Below are 27,564 nucleotides of genomic sequence, written 5' to 3' on the forward strand. Positions count from 1 at the left end.
TCCCAGATGTTTTTTTTCACAGCATCACTGTATATGGAATTACAATTGTTTGAATTTTTAAAATGTGTCTCCTTTTTGTCTCATACATGGTATCCTCGTCCACCATTTATGTAGTTCATACATGCCCAAAGACTACAATATCTCTTTTGTCAGGGATGCACAGATGTTTTGCATTGGGACTAATTACAGGAATCTCACCACATACATCCAAAGGTTCCTTCGTTCTGTTTGCCTGGTGTGCCTGAAGAAAGTATATGACCAACAGCTTGTATGTTATTAAATAGAGTGCAGATTCTACAGTGGGGAAGGTCTTTTTTTGTGGTCACATGTGATTGTCCTTCTAGCCCCAAGAAAAGACCTTCAGCCGGGTAAGCAGTAGACACTTACATGAAAAAAGACCTATTGACTGCTTAAACAGACCAAAATCACATGCCCACCAACAAGGAGGCCTCACTCCGTTTTCTATAAATACTATATATTATTTTGATGGTTAGCACGGGAAGTTTTAGGAGGCTATAATGTCTTCCTTTACGTTATGAATCCAGCACATGGATGTAGTTACACCTGTTTATTTTGAGATTTATTTAGAAAATTATTCACCAGAAAATTTACTACACCAACACTTCAACACCAACATACAGACATTACCTCAAAACACATAGAAAATAATCAAAGCAGCAGGTTTGGTAGCAGCAGTCCCTCCAGAATGCACATTTCTGGATAAACAACAATAGAGACACTATAGTACTTATTTTATAGTTATTGATTGCCTCAGTTTGCTCACTGTACTTTGAAAGAATAGGAATTAAACATAATTGTTAGTATACTGTCACATTTGCATTGATGCTAGCTTGATGAATTTGATATTGCAGTTCCTCTGTATGACCACTAGAGGGCAGTAATGTCTATTGATTCTAAATAATAACACACTCCGATTAACTGTAGCTGGAAAACTCACAGTGGGTAGCTAGGACAACAATACTGTGTATGCCCGATTATGACGTGAAACTGGGTTACTCAAAAGTGGACAATGCCAAATTTTCTGTATGATAATAAAGGAATTAAAAAGCAGTGTAATGCGAGGGCCACGTGGCAGACGGAGGCCATGTAAGCTGTTCTTTGGTAGTTAGTTGCTAACTGGGCACGATTCAGTGCTAATGGAGCTGCGTGCAAATGATAATGATAATAATAATAATAATGCATTTAATTTGTGATGCACTTTTCATTAGCGGTGAATCTCAAAGTGCTAAAAACATAAAGAAAAAATGACAAGAGTTATGATGAAAAAGCCTTCCTTAATAAAAATATTTTTAAAGTCTGTTTTAAAAGCCTATTTGGATGTTAGTTCTTACATGACTAGGAATACCCTGATTGACACAAATAAAGGATATCAATAATCAACAATGACCACTGGTGATCATAAATGTAATCACAGGATAAATTATTTCTTTTAACTTGTTACTGTTGGTAGTTTGACGAATTTCGTGTTGCAGTTCCACTGAATAACCACTAGAGGGAAGAAAACACCCGCGATTCTAAATACACAGGTCAATTATTATCTCTAACGTCTAGGAAAACAGGTGAGATCCATAGTCTACATTTCGTTGATTTTTCCTGAGTTTAAAAATTGTAATACGCGCGGTGGAAGCATTGTGGGTAGTTACATATTGTGACAGATACTGACAGCTTTACTAATAAACTGCTGAGTCCACGACTGACAAGTGAGAAGTAACCTTATTTATAATCACGAGTGTTTACTGCCCTCCAGTGGTCACAGTGAGGAAATACAGCACATTTAATTTACCAAGCTAGCGTCAATGCAATTAGCAAAACTTTTTTTTTTTCTTTCAGAATACACAAGTGTTCAAAATCCAGACTTCTTCTGATGTCATGATGGTCACAATTGAATATACTTATAATATTATTATTAATTGATCTAATATTGGTAATTTGGTTTAATTAAACCTTTGCATCTGAATTGACCTATGATTTATTTCTTCTGCAACATATAAATGTAATTTGCATTAACTGTGAAGTTGCAGATTTATTCCATTGAAACAAATTTAATGTAAAATACAAAAACAGATTCTTCTAAGATGATATAATGTAATATATTTAGAATTCATGTGTGAAAATACAAACAAAATACAGCACCTCACAGGAAAGTATTACCACAAAGTATATACTTTATTTCAGGCCAATTTCAAAGTATCATATGAAGGAGATATATAATGTAACAGAATTTATTGTTCTAAAACACATGCACATATCTATCAAAAAAAATGAACAGATCATTACTGAATATAAATTCATTTCATGTGCATTTAGAAAACTCTAAATACAAAATCCTTTAACTTGTGTGATTAGTTCTACTGCTACAATGACAGTCAACAGCTAATATGCTCCGACAATAACACACTAAGTAAGCATAAAATCAGGTTTGTGTGACAAAATGCATCATTGCATCATCAAATGAAAACTCTGTAGCCGTGCAATACAAGCACTGTAGTGTACCACTCATTTTAGTTGCATTGTTCTCACCAACACTGTTTATCCATCTTAAATCCATCAACACATGATTTAATGATCAATAAAATCAATTCTAAAAGGAGGTTTCTCACACAGAATATGTTCTCACAATAAAAAAAAATGTTCATGTTCTCTGATCTATAAAAACAATATTGTTCCATCAAGTTCCAAGTTAATGCTACCAAGGCATTGGTTGGCAATAAATTCATGTGACATCCCGCGAGGCCATCTCACCCAAGGGCATGCACGTCAGGCTGATTATTCAAAAGGTTACTGCAGTAATGCAAAAGATGTAGTCATGGTGTAAACATCAAAAAATAATGTGATTTGTGAGAGAATCGTCAGTGTATTGTCTTCACTGCGGCTGTAGCAGTTCCTTGCTCTGAGAGAATGTAAACATGTGAGCGCTCATAGAAGAATCACTTGCTTCTCTGTTCAGAAACCTCATCCTTAAAATCTCAGGGTTAGTCACTCAAAACAACCATCTTGTCTGAAAAATAAAAAGAATCTCTCAGCTAAACCTATTCAGACGTGTCCATTAACACTTAAAACCTACATCATTTTCTCATTAGCTTATACAAGTTTGTTCATACAGAGGCTGATTTACAAATTATACCTTTTCTGGACTCTGTGAAAATGGAAGCAAAAATAAGTGTCATTACAAAAAACATCTTTGGAATCTGCCACAACAATTCCTGACTGAGATAATAACTGATTGTTTCTTAATTATTCCACACACGAAAAAAAAAAAAAAAAAAAAAAATCAACAATCCGCGCAACTCACCGCCGTCAGTCAAACCCTGGCCTTCTACACTACCCCTCGACATGACTCTTAAACCTGCTTAAACTTGTCCTAGCTGTAGTCTATAAACCCCTCATTTCAACACAGCACAACATAGCACAGAGGGCTCAATCTCCCTCTCAGGAAGACAGTTTCAAACATTTGTAACTCTTGTATACTGTACGTTGTCACAAGGATTAACTGATCAAAGAGCTATAGTTTCTGTTTAGCCTAGAGATCTGCCTTTTTGGTTAATGTTTAGGAATATCTTAACATCGAGGAAAGATAGTAAAAGCTGCATGTGATCAACAAATAAACAATAACACTAATATGTATATAGTAAATCAGAGACAAGAAGAGAGAATCAGCTAAATGGTTTAAAGAGCCAAAACTGAATCAATCTGTGTCTTGGCAGACTTCATCTGGTGAAGTGACGTGCTGTGATAACAGTCGACCCTGTTAAAAATGTATTACCTCATCTATGAAAGACACTAACAACAAAAGCAAAAAAAATGCCATTTGATCTAAGCTATCATACACATGTAGTAACCTAAAATAAAAGAATACTAAAAAGATAAAACAAAGAATGAATCATGAATTAGGTTTGGGTAAGACTGAGATACAAAGAAGCTAGGGTTACAAAAAACAGATCCCTAAATCCCATTATAATGTGTTTATAAAACAAAAAAAAAAAAATACAGTTTTGATAATTGAACATTAGATAGAGGAAAGTGTGGCTGATGTTTCTGAATACAGCCTAATGCTTACTGCTGCATTACAGAAACTTGGTAATTGTTCGTGTTGCTCGCGTCTTAAAAATACAACTGAAGGCACTTGATCTAACAAAAGGTTTAACTTAGACTTGCTGGCACAGCCAAGCAGCAATGTAGTCGGTCCCCAGGCTCCAACCTGCAATCCCACCCCCACCCCCTCCCCCAGCAAAGCCAACATGTCCAAACTGGGCCTCACATTACCTTTACTCCAAATCAGTATTGTTCTTTATGCTTCGAATACATCATTTTTGGTTTCTCAGGCTCGTCGAAAAAACAAACAAAAGAGTAAAAACGTAAAGGCCAAATATAAAGCTACTTAAGCTAGATGCAATAGTCCCAAACACAATTAAGTAGTGCTTCTTCATGCTATATTGCAAGAAAAAGAGGCACCGGAGACTCCGAAGCGATAACTGATGATGGCAGTCCTTGCGGAAGAGCACATGCACCCGCCCAGCTCAGCTATGAGGGGAGACCAGGGGAAGGAGCGACCCCCCCGCTCTAGGTAAAGATGCCCTAGATTCACTGACAGACTTGTGAAAGATTTGGGGACCCTTTGCGTAATTGTCTGTTCATGGGCCAGCCTTGAAGACACAGACAAAATAAAAGAGATAAACAAACCAGTGAAAAGAACAGAACAATACTGCCTCAAAAGAGGTTGGCCATACACGCCGAGACAGAGACAGAAGTCCAGAGAGGCTCGCTGAAATGTCTTGTAAAAGCATCTATGAATCCTTCACAGATCAGAGCAGGCAGCAGTTCAGAGTGTAGGGAGAGGAGTAAGGAGCGCCCTGCTCGGGTCTTCTATAACCATGTGAGGAAGCTCTCCTTGTCGATCTTGGTAGCTGCCAGCACAGACTCCATGTCGTTGAGGATGTCGGAGCTCAGGGCCTCCTGCAGACTGGGCATCAGCTCTTCACCCTCCACCGCCATGCTTTCACCTTCCAGCGTGCCGAGGTCCACGTCCGTTCCCGGGATGGCGTCCAGGTAATCGGGGAAACGACTGGGCTGTGTCGCCATGGAGGTTGGAAGCGGGTCCCCTGATGAACAGAGAGACAATGTGTTAAAAATGATTCGATTGCGCAAGTTAGAGGTAATAACCACGGCACATTCGCATCATGTTGTACAGACAGTACATATGAGCGGCCAAAAAAAACGGTGACGTCAGCCTCCTAGCTGTATTAACGCGCAGGACACTTCTGACAGCTTTGATATTGCCCACATGGTGGAAAGGATTGCGCAAGTGTCAACGAGCCAAGACAGCTGTTCATTGAAAATAAAATCCACTGCGCCTGGCCAAGAAACAGTCTGACACATAACCTCCCCATAAAACCCCGACTCGACCTATTTACACTTTGCTTTTTGTGCTGATTAAACATACAACATAGTGATTAGCGAGCTTTAGAGGTGCTGGTGGGCAGATTGTTACCTTTGGACAGAGCCAAACTATCTGTAGTCATATATTTATCAGACAGGCGTGGGAGTGCTATCAATCTTCTGATTTAACTCTAATGAACAACGTCACATTTTCCTGTTTTTCCTATTCTGCCAACATGGAGCGAGTTCAGCATTGGCTGAACAGAACGCTGACTACAGAAACCTCATGAACTCTAAATCTAAGCAAAAAGATGTCAAAATACAAACCCAACTATCTGACAAGTGATCATTTTCGCTTTGTTTGCAGCCTCACCTGTATCCATCTCATCCACGCTGTTGAGGAAGTCATCTGGAGTGCGAGGGACGCTGTAGCTGCTCATACTCAAGCCGCTGTCTGTGCTCTCATCCCTGGAGTGGTAGGTCCCGCTGACAACACAAAAAAGAAGAAATCTGGGTTAAAAACTCTGTACAATCATCACTAATATATCATGATTTTCATCAAGTAAAAGAAAATGAAAAGCTTTTTGTTTCAGCAGAGTTTTAGATGACCTTAATGACCTTTACTTCAACTACTTCAAACTAGGTGAATCTAATTAAAACAATCCAACAAAGTAAACACACTGTTATTAAAAGCATACAGGCTGAAAAGTAAGACCTGTGGCCTTAATTCCCTCAGGGACTTTCTGCATACATCCACGTTTAAACCGTTGTATCTATTTGAACGACTATAGTGACTGATCCACGGTGACGCCGTTGAAACCGAGCTTCACTTTTTCGACCTCCGCCGCAGAATATAGGAAAAAGAGCAACGATGAAAGGGGGCAACGGAGAGACAAAGAGGCAAAGAGAAGACATTTGACAAGCCTATACTAATTAGCAGAGGAAAAATATGTAGGCAGAGTATGGCAGAGGCAGGATGAATGAGGCCATTGTAAGAGAAGGGGAGTGGAGGCAACAGGGGGAGGAGGGGAGATTAGGTTGGCCTGTCTACTGACTGGACCACATGTTCTCATGGCCTGCTTGCTATTCAGCTCTTTCCTCATTTTGTCCACTTGCAGACGAACTAGAGCTTGAACCGCAAGGAACCGTTTCCCAGAATGCAACGGGAGCAGCATTCACAGATAGTGAGAAAACCCTCCCGTCCCGTCCTAAATCTTCCCGTCTTCCCGTCCTGCCCTCGCCGCTGTTTTCAGATCTGTTTTCCGGTTTTGTGTCTTTTACTCGAGTTGTGAACGTTGCAACGTCATAAAGCGTGGTTTTATATACACTCCTCAAAAGGTTTTCACCACCATTTAAATTCTTTTTTCCCCTTTATTGCAGCAGTTGTACACCAGAGGTCATGATTGTTCAATGAATTCCACACAGACCTGCTGGTCTGAATGAGTCATTACCATGTGAAGTGGGTTAAGCCCAGAGACTGGCCTTCTGTTTTTACTACTTGTGTAACCCGGGGAGCCGAGCACACAGATTCCCTCAAACGGGATACATGAACTCTGTTGAACTGAACGCTTTTAACTTCAGCACGAAACCAACCTGTTGAGGAATGGGTCAGAGCTGTTGGCGGTCATGGTCCGGGCATCCTGGGCCATAGGGGAGGACACAGGGTTCGTGCTGCCATCTTGATCCATACTGGTAGGCAGCTGATTCCTTAGAGCGAGCTCCTGCGGATGATAAAGCAACAACACTGATGAGCAATACAAATCAACCCCACCCCTAACCTCAGAAGCTGATTATACACAACTACAGCTTCATGAAAACATGTCATAAATGTCATAAACTCCTCCTGCTGCTCTGCTGTCACTGCATAAAACGTTAAATTAGGGAGAATTACAAACAGACTTGCCAACACGGTGTCTACCCATACAGAGTGTCGAGTTACACAAAGGGCCGAATAAAGTCAGAGACAATTGTTTTCTACACATGCTGTATCAGATAAGGCTGAGGATATGAAGTCATGTCGTTCTTTTTCACCTCCTTCCCTCTACGTCCTTGAACGGGAAGGTGAAACGGTTTGACCGGTATCACCGTTTTTTGAGATCATTAAACTTTTACAGGGTCATAGGAGATGACAGGGAGTCGGCCAATGGAATGTGACGTTTTTAGAAAGGAGGTAAAATTGCTGCTTGACACCCTAATTGGTTAGTAGAAGCTTTTATTGGTTGTGGTTGAGGATAAATGGACACAATGTTCTCTGAGGCAAAAGATGAATAAAAGACTTAAATTAGCCCTTTATGAAGTAATAAGTTGTTTTTTCCTTCTGTTGTTATTTCAGACGTACTGGCAACTCGAAGGTGTTACCTTCTCAGACAACGAGAGCTGTCCCACAATGCCGTGCGCACATGTAAGCAATCTGGTTTTGATTAACAGGGATTATGAGGGCTGTGTACAGTAAACAACATTTATGGTTTATGGCTCTCTTTTTGTGCATGACTGAACGGTGTCAGCGCCGGATTGCCACCGGCGAGTCACATACATCACCACCCGTTCTTCATCACACTTCTGCCATGTGGAATACATTTGGGTGCGGCAAGCACTGCCCCAAAGTTGAACTCCCTACAAAAGCACATATAGCCTTGCATGATCGGAAAATTTCTACACTGTAGCCTCCTGCAAGCCAAAACATCTAGTATAGTATCTAAAAAGTTACAGGAGTTTTAGTGGAATCTAGTCGACAGCCTGATAGAGGCAAAGTTAAATTGTATACAGTCAGGTCTGCAGTCACATTTCCACATTTTTTTCTCATTACGCTTTTTGTTTAACCGGCGAATGTGAGAGTCTGAGGCTTGTATAACCGAGCCGCTGATGCGTCATCATCAACAGTCAAGAGCGGTGAGCTTAGTCAACTAACTGTTATGTTTTATTTGCTTAATTCATCAACTCTGTATCTATCATTCACCACATACGTGCACACATGACACCAGCAGGAATCAGGTAAGAAGGCTGGAAATAGAAAATACATGCACCAGACGGTTACTGTGCACGCAACATAACCGCAACGTCACCGGTTTGATTCCAGCCAGGGGCCTTTGTTGCATTTCATATCTCTCTCTCCCCTTGTTTCCTGTCTGCCTCTTCACAGCCCACTATCCAATAAAGGCAAAAATGCCAAAAAAAATAACCTTAGAAAAAAAAAAAACATTCAGTGAAAGAAACCGGTTCCTCTAAAACCTGCCTTTACACGCATGAAGTTCTTGTCGTGCACATGCGTAAATACCCTGTTAGAAAGCTGTTTAGGTGTGTGTGCTGTCTGTGCTAACCGGGGTTCTCTCAATCCCTTACCCCAATTCTTGAAAACCAGATTTCTCCTTCACATGATGCTTATGAAACCCGACAATAACCAGGTTAGGTAAACTGTGAGGATTTCCAGTAACGACAGTCCAAATCATATCCCCCCCCCCCCCCATCTGCGGCCTGGTGCATGTACACACTCGGGTCACTTCCTACACTTTAAACAATCCATGTGAATGGCATGTTAAACAAAGTCACCAGCACACTCATTCATAATCATAAACCTCTGTTTCTGGTGTTATGACACAACCTTGAGTAAACTACTGAACTTGGCTGCACCGCCCTGTGTGGGCAGCTCTGTGACACATCACCGTTAGGAAGTAATAAAATTACCACAGATGACTCACGAGACTTCATTGTAGGGTGGTGTAACAAAGACCAAAGGAGCTTAAGATTCGACGCTATACCTATGCGTGATGACTCATATTTAAAAAGGACTGCTCAAGGTGAACATTATACTTAACAAAATAAACATTTTGTTGACCATTGTGTTCAATGAGTAAGCTAAGTTAAGGGTTCCAGTGTCTAACTGATGGGACACATACTGAGGGTAGTGAACCTTTGAACTCTCTGATATGGGTTTGTTTTTTCACCATGATGCCATTAATACTTCCCAGACCTTTCATATTTTTGTCTATTTTAACAGTGATTCCTGACCTGGGGTCTCTGCCGAAGCAGCTCCTGTTGTTTCAGTCTCAGCCTCTCCTTCTCGATCTGCTGCAGTCTCATCTGGTTGTTGCCTCCCATGACTCCGCTGTGGGAGGGGGGAGGCAGCTGCTTCACTGGGGCACTCTGGGAGATCCTCTGCTGGTTCAGGCCTGTAGCGGAGACAGAAAGAAGTTCAAATATGTCAGAGTGATATCTTGTATAATGGACTATATGTTGGTGCTGAACTTTTAATACTGAGGCTCTGAATGGTAGAAATAAACTTTGCGAGTGTTTTAAATGACATGAACTCCTTGTACAAGAGTACAAGGAGCTTAAACTGGTGATTCCAGCTTTGTCTGAACACAGCAGTTGATGCTACTATATACAGAACAGTTTGCATTTTATTTCTCTCCTGTGGAGAAATATCCAAACCAGATGGCAAAACAAAGTTTGGGCAAACAGGGTCTCAGCTGAGTGAAGTGCTTTTTCTATTTAGCATCTCCATTTTTTTGTTTAAGCTAATAAGACTGATGTGTTTTTACATCAAAACCTTGATAAGTGCAGCTTTAAAAATGACAATTTTCAATATTTGAGGCAAGAACATTTCTGCAAGCAGTCTTTGTAATGCTCGGTTGCCTTTTAAAACACAGCATAACAAGACTGACGACTCGGTAGTGTTTTGTCTACGAGGTGAACTTGTAGGAGAGCGAAGCCTGTGCAGCAGGTTGTGTAGGACAAGGGAAGTCCCAACACAAGTTTTCCACCAAGTGTCTGAAAACAACCACTATTCCTGTAAGACCTGATCCCCTCCCACTCCCTGACTAAGACAGGCTTTGTTAGTTTTGTACATTGCATCAGTCATGACTTATCCTTTCATTGTGCGTTTTGTTTCCTTCTAAACAAACCGCAGATTATCCCTCAAGACTGACTGCTTCTTTAGCCCGGGTCAACTCCAGCCCGTTTTAATGAATGCAATATGAGCACATTTAAAATAGATATACATCAGCTTCTATAAACACCATTAACTTTACAGTTCTTTCACCCAACAAACATAATTGCATTGCTCACTAACAAGGTAGCTACATGTTGACAATATCAGAACAAATGTGTGCATATTGAGAACACAGCTGTTCCCCAGTGAAATCTTTGTTATTCTCTACTCTAGCGGGGGTGGGTCTAATAAACATGAGTATAAAGCAGCAACAGCAATCTATGCATGCAAAGTAGGTCACCAGGTTTTTTTATCACTGTAGTAGAGAAAGAAGCAAACGCGCTTGACGACGAGGGGTGTAACAGTAACGGGACCAATGAGGGTCCCTGTTTGCTTATGCGCTCCAAGCACCAACCAAAACAAAGCCTTGACAGGGGCGCAATTTTCATGCAGGGCTGCCTATCTCTGTCCCGTCCTGCCCGCCCCGGCACCTTTCTCATCACCATTCAATCACTGTCTGTTTACACTATCTCAGGAGCTGAATGAACCACGGCTCAGGGCTCTCCCTGGGAAGCTCTGGATGCCCCGCCCTGCTTGCCGTCTCTCCCCCCCCCCAACAACCCCACCCCAGCACATACACACACACACAAATACACACACACACACAGTCATGGAGCCGCCTCCTCTCTCTCCCACACACACACATACATACACACAGTCATGAAACCTCCTCTTCTCTCTCTCCCACACACACACACATCAACTGAAGCCATGGGAGAGTGTATTACTTTCTTATCTTAGGCAGATACTGAGGCCTTTTGTGGCTGGATCACTCCACCAATGGGGCAACATTAAACGTTCCCAAAGCTGCAAAGCATGGGCCATGTCAGCAGCTGTAGATCTGTTAAGGCCTGAGCTTTGAAGAAGAACACTCATCAAAAAAAGTGAGAGGAGACATATGGAGCGAGACTCACAACAACTTTAAAGTTCAAAGTTTAGTTTCTTTTCCTGCGCGTTGAGGAATCATTACTGACAATTCTGGTGAACTCACTTTCGGTTTCACCTTCTAAGAAAGTTGTCGAGATGATTCGATCGCACTGCTTGTTTACAACCGTCTCACCCTTCCTGTATCTCGCCCTGTCAGACTCAGTTGCATCGATACTGCCATATTCCCAGATCTCAGCAACTACTCTGTTGTATACAGTCTTATCATAACTGATAGAAGCCATGGCCAGGACTACGTGAACACAGTCCAAGTTGTAAGAGACTGGAATTTTCCTTTAAGGCATGGAGGTTTTTTTTTTTTTTTGATGAATGCAGTCTTAAGAGCCGGGCTCCTACTGAACCACCGAGTCAAGGACTCCCTCACAGACCAAACAGCAGACTGTAACCAATGTTACTGGAGGACGTCAGCACAAACAATGAGCGAATCAAAGCAGCGAATTACATCTGTGGATGAGATAGGAAACGAAGGACAGGTTCATTTCAGGGCCAGAGTGATAGCATAAAAAAAAAGGAGGCCAGTCCAGCCTGTGAAGACAGAGTGTGTGTGTGTGTGTGTGTGTGTACGTTTTTGGAGTTGTGGTTGAAGTCAGCAGCACATATGGGTGGTGATAGCTGGTGGGCCAGGGAGATAAGAGACAAGTTAATGCTGTCTGCCTTTTGTCTTCTTCACGCACCCCTGCAACACAACGAGCCAGCAACACAAGCCCTTATCAGACCGATCACACTGGCAGGCATATTACACCACAGGATCACCTGGGGCAGGTAGAGTTGAGGGTGTGCCAGCTGTGGGAAGTGTGTGTGTGTAACCAAGGCAAAGCACCTTTGAAGGCTCGGGTAAATATTTGTCCGCTGTCGATTTAACAAGTTTTATAAAAAAGGGGCCCCTTGGGAAAGTGTTGTGTTTTCTAACGTCGAGATAAGCAAAGTGGAGAAACAGTCTGGATGTGATGCAAGCATTGTTTTATCGTTTGTACTCCAATAAAAGTCTGAGTGAAACCAGCCTGTGTTGACCTGATTCCATGTGCCAAGGAAATGGAAAAAAACTGTCAATCAGGCAATATCAACAGCGTAGGGCAGACTAGCTAGGGATTAGTTTTGTGTTCAACAGGTTGAAAATCATTTCAGCACTGTCATTTTATTGATGAAGTGGAAACTTATTGATGAAATATGAGAGTCTTCTCCTATGAAAACCACCTGGAAGGGGAATAAATCAAAACAAATCAGCAGATGAAATCACAATGTGTGTGAATAAAGTCCACTAGAGGTTGTAAGAGTAAGAAAATATGAACTGACCCTTTAAACTGCCTCATCAAACTACGAGTATATCACGTCGGTAATAACATTACCGGGGTGCCAACTTTTCTATTGAAGTGCTCTGACAGCAGAGGCAAAAACATCACATGACATATAATATGGCGATGACAAACAGCTTTACATTAAGGCTTCAAAGCAAAACATTAAACTCCCAGAGGAAATCTGTCTTTTTTTTTTGTGCACGAGTATGTTTTTTCCCTGCAGTTCCTACGTTGAGAGAACAACATATCCACAAAAAGGGCCAGCCCCTTTTTGAACTCCGCCACAGTGCACTCATGGCTGTTCGCTGCTCGCCACCTCCTTGGAACTTAAAGAGGATGCATGCTTATCCCGTCGGCATTTTCCCTCTGTTCCTCAGTTTTTCTTTCTTCCCCTTTTGCCTTGCCTCTCCCTGCCCTCCCCCCCCCCCCCCCCCCACCCCTCCACCCTCCTCCTCCCCCCCACCACCACCTCCCCTCTCACATTGGAGTTCTTTGACTGAAAAGGTCTGGAACAGATTAAGAGTTGGACCACAGAATAAAGAGGCCTGGCAGAGATTCAAGTCTGTCTGGAGCTAGAGCAGAATGAGGCTGTGCCTGCACTGGGCCTCACGCAGGGGAAAGCCAGCCGGCAACAACCCTCAGTTAAAGGCGCTCTGCTGCTTTTCTTCTCAAAGCTCAAATTAGCCTCCATTATCAAAGCAGCTGGCTTATGATTGGAGACCTACATAGCAGCAGTATAGCGGTTTCTGACAGAGGAGCCCGTTTCTATGCAAAATCTGTTTAAAAAAATAACTACAAAGAATAAAATCAGGTTTCCCTTCGAGCACAGAGCCACAGCCATCAAATATCAAGTAGTTTTAAGCACATAGCATTTACAAATCTTTCTAAACTTTAAGTTATCTAAAAGGTACCTACAACAGCTTGTATGTGAACCATTAGAAATATTAAGCACAGCGAAGATTTGATCTCATGTGAAACAAAATGATGTTTGATGGCACATAATGAGTTAACATGCTCTCTTTTCTCCCTCTAACTCGCTTTCAGGGGCCCAGCAGCCTTGTGTGTTCAAGACTTATAAATCTTCAAAGAGCTTCGCCGACCAGAGCCGCCGTCTCTTCCCAGCTGCCCTGCTCCTCTTACAACTCTGTTTTGAACTTTTCTTGCCTGCCCTCAGAGCAGAACACACAATTGCTTACAGAAAAAAAACCCCCAAAAAACTCGCCCCTATAAGCGCCCGGGCTTCGATTAAAAGTAACACTAAAATTAAACAGGATAACAACAGGGCTGCGTGCTGGTTCGCACATGTGAACCGGGGGGGTGAGCTTCCCAGTGGAACAGTGTTGTAATGAAGGGATGGCACCTGAAGCGTAAGTGAGTCAGAGTGACATAAGCAGGAACCTTCATCTCTGGAAGTCTTCCTGACACACTGAAGAATATTAGCTCATTCCCATGGCACCCCCGGAGAAGTCTCACCACATGTACACGGTCCTGTCACTAATTCACCAACCCTGGCTGCCACAACACACTGGAAGCTAACTGTCAAACTTTAGCTTTGCCGGGGGGGGGGGGGGGGGGGGGGGGGGGGGGGGGGGGGGGGTGGGTGGGTGGGGTGGGGGGGGGTGGAGGGGGGGTGGGTGGGGGTGGGATTAATGGCCAACTCAGCTGTTGCTCCAACACTAAAATGGCTGACAAAAGGTTAGGTGCTGGTTTTGAGGGTGGGGGGGGTGAAAGGGGGGGGTTGTGAAATCTGGTTGCAACAACCAATGAGTATGGCTAATCATTACAAAACAATGCAATGCTTTAAAATGAAATATGACTCATACATTTTTTTATCTCACTATTACAATTGCGGTGATACATTTTTTTATGTATTGTAATAGAGCTTTGTAATAGTGAAAATGAACTGCTGTCACGAGAACAAAACGTCTTGGTTGCCGGTATAATAAAAACAGAAATATTATTCTAACTTTAAGCAACTAAAAGGACTTCTGACCACCTTAATTTAAGAAATAGACTAAATCCAACTCACCAAAGCGTGGGTCAAGTCGTGGGTCCAGCCAAGATGTGGTCTTGTTCTTGTGGTTGATGTAGTAAATTTCTCCCTCTGATGTGATAGCTTGTTCCCAGCCGTCAGGGAGAGGACCTGAGAGACGACAGGAAAAAATAACACTGCTTGAGCATAATAATTGGGCATAATAACAGAATATTGTAGCTATACACAATTATGTAAATAGTAGTGATATCACATACTAGCACAATAATAAACTGGCTACAGTGGAAGATATCCAAGATAAATGGCAGCACATTATCAGTTTTTTTACCACTGAGAATGTAATAAATCTTTATCATCTGTCACTGAAAACAAACAAGCCTGTTTGTCAACAGATAAGGCTCTTTTTTTTTAAAAATGGAACTATAGGTTGGCAGGTAGAATAGTGAAGATTTGGAGAATACAGAGATACTTCATCTGTAAATCTGTGAGTCACAGAGCTCCCAAACATGTCAGACAGGACCTGTCACGTTCTACCTCAGTCTTACCTCACCTAGGGCAAATTCCAACAGCACGGACAGAACTGAGGTACAGTCTCAGTGACATGTAAGAACTAGACGAGACTGTTCTTGACTTCTACTGTATGTATGAAAATAAGGAAAATGCCCAGAAATGACTATTCATGAGTCTGGGTTTAATGCTGGGGAACCTGATGAACATTATTTGTAATACGTGTCATGTGCTGCTTCTGTAGTGGACATATACACACCACTGGCTGGGTTCATGAGGTTCTGTTGCTGCACTGGTACAGAACTGGGCTGGGGAGCCTGGTTCATCTGAAGGAGGGCCTTGCGAGGGTCTTGCCAAGTCGTGGTCTGATCGATGTGACTATAAGGAGACAAAAAAAAAAAAGAGAAAAAAAAGTAAGAAAAAAAAAAGTGTTTCTAGCAGGAATCAGTAGTACGTTCAAACCAAACAGAGACCATATCAATGCGAAACAGCAGGTCACATGCAGGAACTGATGACTCAGAGCAGTTTCAACAAGCTCTTTGATGAAAACACTGAATCTAACCCCTGCTTTCTGTAAACGATGACTGTTACAGGAAGCAAAACTCAGCTCTGTCTGTCTGTTTGGACCCGGGCTGAACCCACAATTTAATACAGACTCACACAAGACTTTCATTCTTAGTTTTTGGATTGTACTAAAATATTTTTTTTTGTTCCCCTATAATTCACTTAAAAATAATAGAATGGAGAAATTGTAAGCTATAAATAAATTAAGTCAAACAAAAACAAAAACAGTTCGACCGCAACTGAGAATAAATCAAGTCAAACATATGTAGGTAAAGCTGAAAACTTCTTCTTGAAAAAAAAAAAAAAGTCTAAGAGGCTGCGATCGGTTTCAAAACAACTATTGTAACATCAAACAATGTTGCTCCATCTATTTTATGGCTCCTCTTTGCCGGGACAGGAGCAGGGAGCGGGGTGGGGGTGGTGGTGGGGGCGGGGAGGGGAGGGGAGGGGAGTGTGAGGGAGTGGGGGGGGGGGGACATTGTGTTGCATTCTGTGAAGGCATTGATAATTAGTGCTTTGTTGGTACTTGTTGCTTGATTAAGATGGAAAGCTAATACAGGAAGCCCTCCTCTCCTGAGCAGGACCCTCTCTATTGAGGGAGGGTCAGTCCCAGGGCTCAACGCAGGGGGTCCTTTTTTTTTTTTTTCCTGGAAGCGGCTCGGACACTGTGGAGTGTCAGGGGCTTTAACAATCTGGCGCCACATTTACAAAGCTTTCACCTGCTTGACAAAGGCACAGACTGAGCTACGACCTAAAACCCCACTATTCACTTGTTCTTTTTTTTTTTTTTTTTTTTGGCTTTTTTTTTTGTTTTTTCGAACCATCCCGTTTAAGAGACCGCCCTCACCTCTAACAGGCACCGAACTCCACGGCGACTTGTTTACGCAACTCTTACATTTACATCATGGCACAATAAAGAGTTTAATCGTGGTGGAATTAAATATTACCGCCTGCAATCTATTGTACCCTATAATAACTGTGTCCTGGATGTGTTCTTCCACACACACACACACACTGCCGTTCTTTACGACTCTCTCTGTTAATTTGATCCCAAAGCGCCATTAGCCCAGATTTTGGAACAGCTGGGTGAAGTGAGAGTTTCAGAGTTTCTCTTGGCCTCTGCAGTAATCCCAGCCTGCCTGTCTGCTCTCTATCCCAGGCCAGAGAGCGAGAGGGCCTGACTCAGCACTCCTCCCCCCCAACACAATGCAACCCATTTTGAAGCCCCCTCTTGTTTATGCTTTACTGATCAAAGGAGCTGCCAAATCCCCTACCGAACCCTCCCCCCCCCCTAGCCCTCACACACACACACACACACACACACACACACAAACACCACAAACCAAGCAAAATAGCTGGAACTGCTCAGACTGGAGGGGCCCCTTGAGAAAGAGGGGTCATAGGGAGCGGGGTGATACAACTACAGAAAAGAAAAAAAGACTAAAAAAAAAAAAAAAAGAGGAAAAAAAAAAACATCTACGGAAGCTATCCCTCTGAATTCCATTGGCTGCATGAGTTGCTGTGGTCCTGTTACACTCGGAGCGCCCGCCCTACCCCCCCCCCCCCCCCCCCCCCCTCGCTACCTCCTTCCCACTCTGGAAACTATGACATTTATTATAAAGAGGAGGGGAGAACAGGGGAGGAGACTGGGAGAGGAACACTGGGATAAGGAAAGGGAGGGGTTATAGTAAATGAGAGGCCTGCACATCCTGGCGCACCAATGCCGAACAGAAAAAGCGACGACCGGAGCACAGGGCTGGAAATATACAACCTCAAAAACCCTCCCAGATCTCTGATTGTAAATGATTTCACACACTCCCTTTAAACTGTGTTTCTCTCAGCACAGATAAAAGTAAAGATATTGAGTTTTCTATCAAGCGCTAGATTCGTAGCTCGAATCAATCAGAACAGATGTAAACAAAGGTTCAGTTCGAAACAGAGGCATCAGAGATGATAATCAAAAGGCTGGTGATAAAAATCCACGACAGCTTCCAAGTCAGCGCTGCACTGTATTCAGAGGGTCTGTATGCGGGGACTGGACTGGGAGAACTGGTAAATGAGTTACCAAGAGCCAAGTAATTCATCACCAGCTTTTAAAACTAAAAGATAATCCATTCGCTCCATCTGCAGCCGAACCCTATATGGTCAGAGCCGTACACCCTACTTCCTGCAGGCGAAACATAAAACAAAACAATGTCATGGCAACTGTCGGGACGGCTGGAGGCCACCAGTTGCTGTGAGGAATTGCTGATGATCCGCAACCTCCGCGGTCACAACTGCTCGGTGTTGTCTTTACATGTCTCTGACACCGCGGCGAGCTCAGCAGGGTTGTCACTTCACCACCCCCTCCCCAACCTCCCCAACCCAACCTCCCATCCCCGGGGCAGGGCAGTGGACACATAGCCAACTGGTTTCACCCACACTAATGCTGTTACATTTTGAAAACAATGTTTACATGTTCAAGGTTTTCCCACCACGTTTTTATATAGTATTCTAACAGATTGTTGCCCAAAACTGACAAAAACATGAGGATGACATAATAAACCTCCTCGGGAAGGTTAAAATTAGATATAAAAACTTGTATGTGGTTGTGGTCAGCCTGAATTCATGTTGGTAACAAACTGAACACATGGATAGAGAGCGAGCAGAGAAGTGCTTTGAGAAGTTTCCTTTATTTGCACCATTATCACCATCAGAATCAGTCGTAACTGGTTTTAATTCAAACTAGCCACCGGTGTTAATCTTTCTTTTAGGTGCAAACTTTACAGCCTGGTTTCAGCCTCGGGAGATGAGATAGCAGCTTTGTACTATTTCTGTAAAGCAGTTGTCATTTTCAAAGCGCTGTTTGTTGTTCACAAGGCAGCCATGAAGAACGGAGGGCAACGACATGTCAAGATTCTTAAAAGTGGAACACATAAAGCACGAATAAAAAAGAAACACCGCACCGTTTTCTTCCCGAATTTGGCGTGTTTTCAAAAAAGATCAGTTTTCAGCAATCCGACATGCACGCCTATTGTAGATGACGGGCACCAAAAAAAAAAAAAAACAGGAGAAGAAAATCCAATGTATCTGCATTATTGTGAACATGGCCTCAAAAACACCCATCATTAGCGTCTTCAGGGGACACGCTTTACAAACGGCCACGTATTGCAGCGAAGGAAGATTACTGCGGTACAAACATGACCCGTTATCAAGTCGTTTGCCTTCGGTACGGGACTTAACTCGCTCACTTTTTGCTCAAGCTAGTCATCATGGTCGACTGCGGCTTAGCAGAGCACATAGTAGGGACTCTTGATCCACCCAGGCACTCGACATATCCTTGACTGATGGCCCAATTATCAAGGTGGCGTTTATTGTGCCAGTGTTATTTATAATGTGTTTTGCTGAGGAGGAGGAGGAGGGAGGGAGGGGGACCCTTCGCATCAAGGCTAAACTTGACTTTGCTTAAATGATTTGGCACATAACTTTTCTGTTCAGGGCCAATCACGTAAGAGCTGGTTCCCATCGACTCTCTTTTTTTTTCTTTAATCATTCAAGATAGAACTTATCTCCTATCAGTAGCTAAATGTATATATAAGATTTAGCTTCAAAGACTAATTGAATAGAGGTTCTACATCCTTAGGGAGATCCAAGTCAAGAAGTCTACATACTGGACTTGTTGTTTCACAGACCTCATCAGATTACAGTAGTATGACAAACTTCCTATCACATAAATGGTCTGTTTACGCCCTTGAAAACTGTGGCGTTTACATCTGGCTTTGAGGGGGGAATGATCTAGCCAAAAATAAGTCACGTCTCTGAGTAAGCTCTGCTACCTGCCAAAAAAGGCAGATCAAAGCTAGATTTCAGGCTAAATGACCGTTTATTCCACTGAAATTGTCTCAGAAAGCTGTCAGATGTCAAAAAGCTGTGCTTCACTGGTGTAAAACAGGGGAGTGAAGCTACGAGGAGTGCAGCAATGATGAAAACACGCCCCACAGCTGAGTTGTCAAATGTTAAAAATGGGATCCTCTCGCTACAGGGGCTCCACCCAGGGAGTATATGCTTGGGAGGCGGTTGAAGCAGATGACTATAGAGAGCACTGAGGGAGGCCAGATGTAATCAGGCCTCTAAGATGAGGATGACCACCTCCGCTCTGGTTGACTGGGGATGCCTGGTTGCCTCTCTATCAGCAGGACATCATCAAGAGAGATTATTGGGGCAACCTCTGTGACCCCATTGTGGCTATAGGTTTCCCTTTGAAGAAGGGTTTGTATCATCACGCTTCCTAACGAAGCAACTAATTCACAAAGCACCAGGACTGTGAGTCTAGCTCGGTGGTTTGAGTTCAACTTCTGTTTTTTTTCCCCAAGATTAATGCAATAAACAAAATTCTAAAAGTGTAATTTTAGGGAGCGCCCTGTAAGATTAATCGGTCCCTCCTTGAAGGTTTTATATTTTTTTTAGCAAAAACTGTGGCCAACTATGTAAACACTGAACTGAATAAATAAGTAGACTCCCTTGCAATACTACAACTGTCACTTCCAGGTAAATGAATATATTTAAATGCTAATACTTAATTAAAATGTATGCACGCTGCAACCGACAACATATGTACAAATGTTTCTTTATTTTCTTATTCAAGTGCTATTCAGTCGCCAAGAGTGGAGTACTTTTGGCAAGTCTAAACCCCCTCCCACCCCACCTGAGAAGGCCCACTTCTCAGATACTACATCTCTGTGGAGATGCCCTCTGTGACAGTGGAGGCATTGATGTCTGGAACAGAGGTGTTACATCAAGACTTTGGTAAACACTAGCCTGACTTTCTCACAGTCCCATTTGTGTACTGAGCTGACAGGCCCCAGTTGAACAGGAAGGGTCTTGTCTGTGTGTGGTCAATAAACCAAAAGTTTGTCAAACACAAAGTTTCTCCAAATGAGGGCTTCACGCAGGCTTACTGCCCAGTCTTCCCAGCACCATTTGTGACTGACTGACTGAGCTGCCACAGTTCAAAACAGCTTCGCATGAAATCCAATTTGCATATTTATCATTTAAAGCTTCACGCAGATTTGAGGGAGTTTAGATAACGATTGATATGAAATAATATATATGATGAGTATGAAATCAGTGTTAGCAAAAAACCAATACTGACCGATACCGCTGTGGAACAAGATGTTTACTGACAACCCATTAATCTGAGTTCATTTAAGTTATTTTACTAATTGATTATTGATTCCCGTCAGGATATTGACATGCAGTCCCAGTCTTCCCATGTTTAAAAGGACTGAGATAAATGAACGCAATGGTAGTTTTTCTTCACTCAATGGGAAAACATTGGGAGACTTTAAAACAAGAACTAAACAATCCTGTTTAAAACAAGCTAAATATAACGGAGGTACAGTCATCGGCTGGAATTCTCAACATAATCTCAGGGTCCGAATGAGAACAACACAGATATCTACTGCAAACAACAACATACAGTCCAAGTAAACACTTCAATATTTCTTCCTGTAATCGGACGTCTCAACGGTATTTATTGCAACGATGTTCAGGATGTTCAGGATGTTCAGAAAACCCTAGATAGTGTGTACTGAGAGACTAGAAAACAAAATAACTCATCTAAAAAATTTTAGTATTATCATACATTAAGTTAAACATGTTAAGACACAAGCCAGCCTTGATGTGGGAAACCACCCTCCATCAAAACAGTTTAAAATCCAATTGAGCAAAGACAAAAGTGTCCATCAACACATGGCTCTACCTGCCCCTGAGGGCAGACAATAGCTGCTCCCCCCAAAGCTTTCCTCCGCTTAAGGCTGACTTCCCACGGACTAAAAGCTCATTCAAAGCTGCATTTAATAAGCGTCCGGAAACAGTGATTACCCCTCCTAGTTCACCGGTGTGTCTAAATTAGAAACCTTCATTAGTTTATGACCCAGCCCTGGAGACCAGCCCTGCCCCCGTCCAGCACCGAGCAAGGTGACCCAACCTCCCTGCCCCTGCTGTCATAAATCAAAGGCCACAGCAAACTGCTGGAAGAAAGAGGAGGAAAGGTCAAAAGACTTTGTTGACATTCTAGCAGTCTTCTCCCGTCTTAAAGTTTTAGTTTTTGATGAAACAGACGAAATAAAGCTACACTTTTGTCGCGCAAGATCGCTCTTGTCTAAATCCTGCTTCCATTAGGACTGCAACTACAAATTATTTTCACTTTTAAACTGATTTTTTTTTTTTTTAATCACAATCTCCCAGAGCCAAGATGGCATCTTCAAACTGCTTGTTTTGTCTGACCAACAGTTTTGAAATCCAAAGATTCAATTTATAATGATAGAAAACCGAGAAAATCATCACATTTGAAAAAGCTTGAAACAGAGAACGTTTGGGGATTTTTTTTTCTTCAATGATATATCATCAAAATTGTTGGCAGAAATCATTTTCTGGGGAGTGAATTATCCAATAATCAACCAACTGTTTCATCTCTTTCCAAAAGGAAAAGAGAAAATATCTACCAGGCCAAAGTGAAGCCTTCAGTACTGTAACACTGGCACTAGTGTTAATCATTTATTATCACTGATTAGAACTCTAACCTACTAGCCTGACAACTCAGATGTAAAACTCTAAAGAGTGCTGCCCTCTCACCGCCATCTTTAAACTTCATGTCAGCCATTTGTCTATTTTGGGAAGGCTCACATGAGTCTCAACAAGCCTGTGGTCTGAATAAAGATCACTGTTTCACTGCTGGGACAAAGGGAGGGCCGGAGTTTCTCTTGGCCCCTCTTCTAGTCATCTCTACATGGCTGCCATTTAACTCCATTGACACAAAAGAGGCACCATCACAACGCCACGGCTCCATTCATACCAAAGACGGAGCCTGGCTCTTAAAGGGAGTGGGACATCGGCATCCGCGGGGCCGCTGTGACTCACAGAAGCCGATCATTCCCGACTCCATCGTCCTATAGCGTACTAATAAACAACAGAGGAGGAAGGACAAACAGATTCCTCAAAAAAACAACAAAAAAACAACTTTCACCCTGAATTGATACAGCTATCGGGACAACCGAGGACACCTGAGTGAAATGCGAGCCCCCCCTGCTCTCCGCTCGGCTCTCTAGGCTAGTCGGTGTGACTGCCTCCCCACCCCCACCTGTCCATCCACCCACACACACACACACACTCTCTCTCTCTCGCTCTGCTTCACTCCTTCTGCAACACTTCTCCGTCAGACAACCCCTGTTTATAAATAGGGGAGTGTCTTTTCCAGCAGCTCTGCCGAGGCCTTTATTCCAGATCAAATATCTGCACTTTGATGTGCGGTGTATGGAAGATGTCTCCTCCAGTTTTCTTTACTTGGACACAAACACTGTGTACAACATTTGCTCTAGTTGTATAACATGCCAGATGAGAAACAGCTCTTTACAGAGCCAAGTTTTTTGTTTTTTTCCCCCCAAAGTCCATAAAGTAACATCAGAAAGAAGGTAAACTCAAACTCTGACATTTACTCAGTTGTTATAAACAAATGAAACATTGCATATAGTTCCAATTAAATAAAAAAAAACAATACAGAGATGTTTTATTCTGACAAATAGAAGCTAAAATCAATAACGCAACAAACGTTTTAACTTTAAATCTGGTCAAGATTTGATTTTACAAACTTAACTTTCAATTATTTTACTAAATTGCTTTATTGTCTGGAAGTGCAACAACAACAATGAGCCTGAGAGAGTCTTGTGAGAATAGCGCCCCCCCCCTCCCACCTCCACCTCCCCCTCCAACCCCCCCCCCCCAATCCTTTTTGTACAATTTTAGAAGAGCCTCCTAGAAACGGGCCAGATGTTCTCCAGATGTGAGACCTTCTAACATCTGGTACTGAAAGTTCTTTTTTGATCCCAGTAAATTTGAGGCTATCATGTTTGTTCAGACTCTTGTGTCAGAGAGCGATATTTCCCTCAACTACAATTTTGCCTTTAAGAAAAATAAGAATGACGACTTTAAATGTCAAATCGTCTCCGAACCACGAGCTGCTGCGCATTTCATCAACTTCGGAACGTTTCGTAATAAGCGGATTATGTCGAAATGAATTGCTGACAGACATCACTTGTATGAATGATTCAATCCATCCCTTCACAGAACTACAGAGGACAAATGCATTAAATGTCCAATTAATGTAAAAAAAAGAAAATACATAAAGACTAAAAGGAAAAAAAGCATGCAACGTCCTCTGGTATACCTGCTATTTTAGCTACTATTTTTAAAGTTTTCTTTGGATTGTTACTATGGAAGAGATCTGCTGGTTAGCAGATGAGTTTTGCAGAGCTGTCTGTCCTCTTTGCTGTCTGGGGCAGCTACAGTGGTCCATTGTCTCTATTGAAACCTGAGACCAAGAAAAGGCACACTACATACAGCAGTAGTCCCTCAAAAGACTTCTCTTGTTTGCTGAGGCCACCAAATTTAATAACCTACAATTTAACTATTGCAATTGTCTCTTTTAGAGAACACTGCTCACCATTGTGCACTGTAGCAGATTTGCAAATTATCGTCAGCATAATGTACACCCAACAGAGATTCAGTATGAGGAGTCCTGTCGCTTCTCTGGTCATTTGGACTTGTCTTGGTCCTGGTCGTTATTGGAACCGTTATTTTTCCCTTCAAATCTACAGATTTGTAGATTTCAACCTGTACTTGTAATACTACAAAAATGCAATAATGTAAAGTTCAGTTACATCTCATCTATTAGTATTATCTTTGATGCATATTCTGTATTTTTATCACTATCTCTGTTTTTTGCCGTAAGTAGGTATTGACAACTTTGAATACAACCTTTTTGCACACTAGACATATTGCAGCGACTCTTCTCGACTTGTTAAATTATGAGATATAATAACAAGAAACCAGATCTTAAGCAGGTTTAAAAATGTCCATAATAGGGATAAGACAGTTGGCTGGTTAACATCAGATATCAGAGATGCCTCATTTCTTAATCCTGATCTTGTCATTAATTCATTTTAAAGCTGTTTCTGTAACAAAAATGTCTGTTTGATGTCCTTCATCAGGATGCAAAGTGCTATAAATGTCTTGAGGCCTAAGGTGTGTAGATGCTTTTATGTGATAAACAGTATCAAAGCCCTCCATTCCTTTTCAAAAAAAAAAATTACCTTTCAAGATTTTTTCAATTTGACTATACGAGTCAAGAAACAGTGATGACAGTTTGTTGCCAGCATACTTACTTGAGAAAGTATCTCTGGCCGGAGGCGGTCTTGGCCATCTCCCAGCCCGGGGGCAGGGGCATGTCGTCAGGAATCTCATAAGAAGACTGACGGAGATGTTGTGGGGAGGCACCTGCTGAGGCCATGCCAGACAGGGAGCCACCAGAAACAGCTCCCATCTGCAGGGAGGCAGGGGACGAGTGTGCACGCACATGGTGGGGGGTGAGTGATCCGCCTGTCCCAGCGTCCGTGCTCGCCTGTGTTGTGAAGTTGGAAGAGAGGCAGTATGAATGCATTACCATAGTCTTTTTAAATAATGTTATTTCCCTTAGAATGTGATTACATTTCTTCTTATATTGTTATTAAGAGAAATAATATCTTATATTATTATTGTCATAAAGTGAAATAAGCTTAATAAAAATGTCTAAATAAAAAAGGGACTATAATTATCTTATAATAAATGAAGCAACAATTTATTACAAGATAACTAAGAGGACATTGTGCTCCACTTATATGGCAATAAAACTTGTGCATGTATTTATAATACACAAGTTGTAAAAGTATAACAGTGTTTTTATTTTGAAAAGAAAATACCATTAAGTTTATGAGGCCAGTTTAAATTTAACACATAATCCAAAGAACTACATAAAGGATTGGTGATTTTAGTGTATTTAAAGCCTACATAAATGACTCAGCACTTTTAAATAATCTAATAAATTCATATGTATGTTATGAAGTTCTGTTCATGTACATGTGGAGGCAAGTTTGGAGTCTAATGTTTAGGCCCGGGAGGGGGATCCTAGGCCTGTGTTGAGCAGAGAGGACAGCGCAGACTCGATGCACAACAGCACATGCGCACTGCTGACAAAACTCCACAGAGACCACAAGCAACAGTTGTGGGAGACGGTATGAGGGTGGGGGAGGAAAGGGGGGGAGGACGGGGAGTGGAGGGGGATAAATAGGACAAATTCAACCATCATATGATTGCTTGATTGAAAATCATCCCGATTAAGAAAACTCAGTTTCAGGGAGTCCCTTTGATTATTTCCACATGATTGTTAAGCTTCTATACATACAGTCCAACCAAAACACATATCCTGTGGAAGTTCACATATCCTGTATATGCTCAGCCGACCTGACAACTCACTTTAAGTACAATAATATATTCTTGTTTAGCGTGGATCCATTTTCACTAATTGAGACAGCTAAGGCCTAACAAATAGCCTACATAGCCCCATGGCCTATTTTTCAGTGACTTTACAAAGTTGTTGGGAAATTTGTAAATGTTTTGTCATAAAATGTGTGAGGGTGGAGAGGGAATGTACACTTTCATAGTCCTTAATGAAAAAAGAGTTTCCTACACTTTGGGATGTGACAACAAACAGCCTATCGAGGCACAGCAATGATATTCTAAAGACTAAAAAAACACTACAAAGTAGGATGAAGTGTTAACTATTAAGTGGCTGTACCAGTCCCATACTGTAGGCCTGAGCCCCCACTACATGGGCCTTGCTTTAATACTGATTTCTGGGAAGGGGCAGAGGAAAGACAGGGCGGGCTTACTTGTCTGGAATGGGACTTTGGTTCAGGAGGTTTGAAGAAGGAGTCTGGCAGCTTCCTCATCCTCATGGGCACGGAAGGGGGCACGATGGTGTTTTTCGGGTTCATCACGGCGTTAAAAAGCGCCTCCAGGTCGGTCTCTGAGTCGCCTCGTACATGGACGATTTGGTGTCCCGCAGGAGGGTTATGCTGGCTCGGATCCATTGTCCCAAAACAGTCTGCGAACTTTCTGTGTCCAAGAATGCGGCGGTCAGAAACTCACAAAAAAAGAAGTTTGATCCAATCCCAAACTTTTTTTTTTTTTTTCACGCAGCAGGAAATCTGGAAATCTCGACGGCAGTCAGTAAAAGTTATCCCGGGTCATTCTAAAGTTTAAAAGTCGACTGCTTTAATTTCTTCCAAAGTGTGTTAGCTGTCGAAATCTGCAGTGAAAGACAACGTTTTCCTGTTGTTTCTTGCTGGCATACTTGTGAATGTAACAAAGCGCATATCTACTCCACACTGGAATCTATGTTGTCGTCCTGGCCCCAACTTTTCCAAAAAAAAAAAAAAAAAAAAACGCAAACGCAGACACAAATGACGCAAAAAAACACATCAAACGCTTGGCTGAAAAGAGTCCCGGTTTTCCGTGTTTTGGCCAAGTTGACGCTGTTAGGGAATATTCTTACAAAAAAGATTCATAGTTCGCAGAACAAATCTCCGCGGCTCACTTTCTAGAAAAAAAAAAAAGTTTGCCCCAGTCGAGTCTAAACTTTGGGCAGGACATCAAACTTTATGACTCATGGGATGTGTTTCAGAGGCGGGGCTTGGCTTTAATTGGGACAAGAGTCTTTAAAGGTACAGTCAGTGTAGCCCATGGGCCCGAGCAGGTCCAAGGGCCTCCACACTTATTTATAAAGTTTCATTTTGATCCAAAAAATCTAAATTTATGAAGATATACGCTATGTCACACCACAAATCACCTCAAATCATTTGACAGAACTTTGACAGTCTACATATAACACAGTGACTTTTATTATTGTTTATTTAATAATCGATGCGGCTGCTGATCAGTCATTATTACACATTCATTAGATCATTATATAGGCAACAATTTCTGAATTTTAAGTATTCTTTATTTTGCTGGCAACCCGTTGA

The 27,564-nt window shown here is 42.1% G+C and overlaps 1 protein-coding gene and 1 long non-coding RNA gene across 3 annotated transcripts; one reads left to right on the top strand and one right to left on the bottom strand.

Moving 5' to 3' along the window:
• Window positions 1-168: 168 nt before the first annotated feature.
• LOC121899131 lies at window positions 169-14,178 on the top strand. 2 transcript variants are annotated; one of them, XR_006096629.1, is made up of 3 exons: window positions 169-368; window positions 5,765-5,873; window positions 13,669-14,178. It is a non-coding gene; the product is annotated as an uncharacterized LOC121899131 (long non-coding RNA). The 2 variants fall into 2 exon arrangements; XR_006096628.1 differs by lacking the exon at window positions 13,669-14,178 and adding an exon at window positions 9,392-9,476.
• yap1 (Yes1 associated transcriptional regulator) lies at window positions 2,167-27,198 on the bottom strand. Its single transcript, XM_042414760.1, has 8 exons — window positions 26,431-27,198; window positions 24,889-25,124; window positions 15,384-15,502; window positions 14,654-14,767; window positions 9,403-9,563; window positions 6,991-7,118; window positions 5,771-5,883; window positions 2,167-5,120 (listed from the first exon to the last, which is right to left on the bottom strand). Exons 1-8 carry the CDS (start codon window positions 26,629-26,631, stop codon window positions 4,885-4,887), a joined length of 1,308 nt encoding a protein of 435 aa, XP_042270694.1. The 5' UTR covers window positions 26,632-27,198; the 3' UTR covers window positions 2,167-4,884.
• Between the last annotated feature and the right edge of the window lie 366 nt (window positions 27,199-27,564).

The sequence above is a fragment of the Thunnus maccoyii genome, chromosome 6 (assembly GCF_910596095.1).
Source record: "Thunnus maccoyii chromosome 6, fThuMac1.1, whole genome shotgun sequence".
Taxonomy (NCBI): Eukaryota; Metazoa; Chordata; class Actinopteri; order Scombriformes; family Scombridae; genus Thunnus; species Thunnus maccoyii.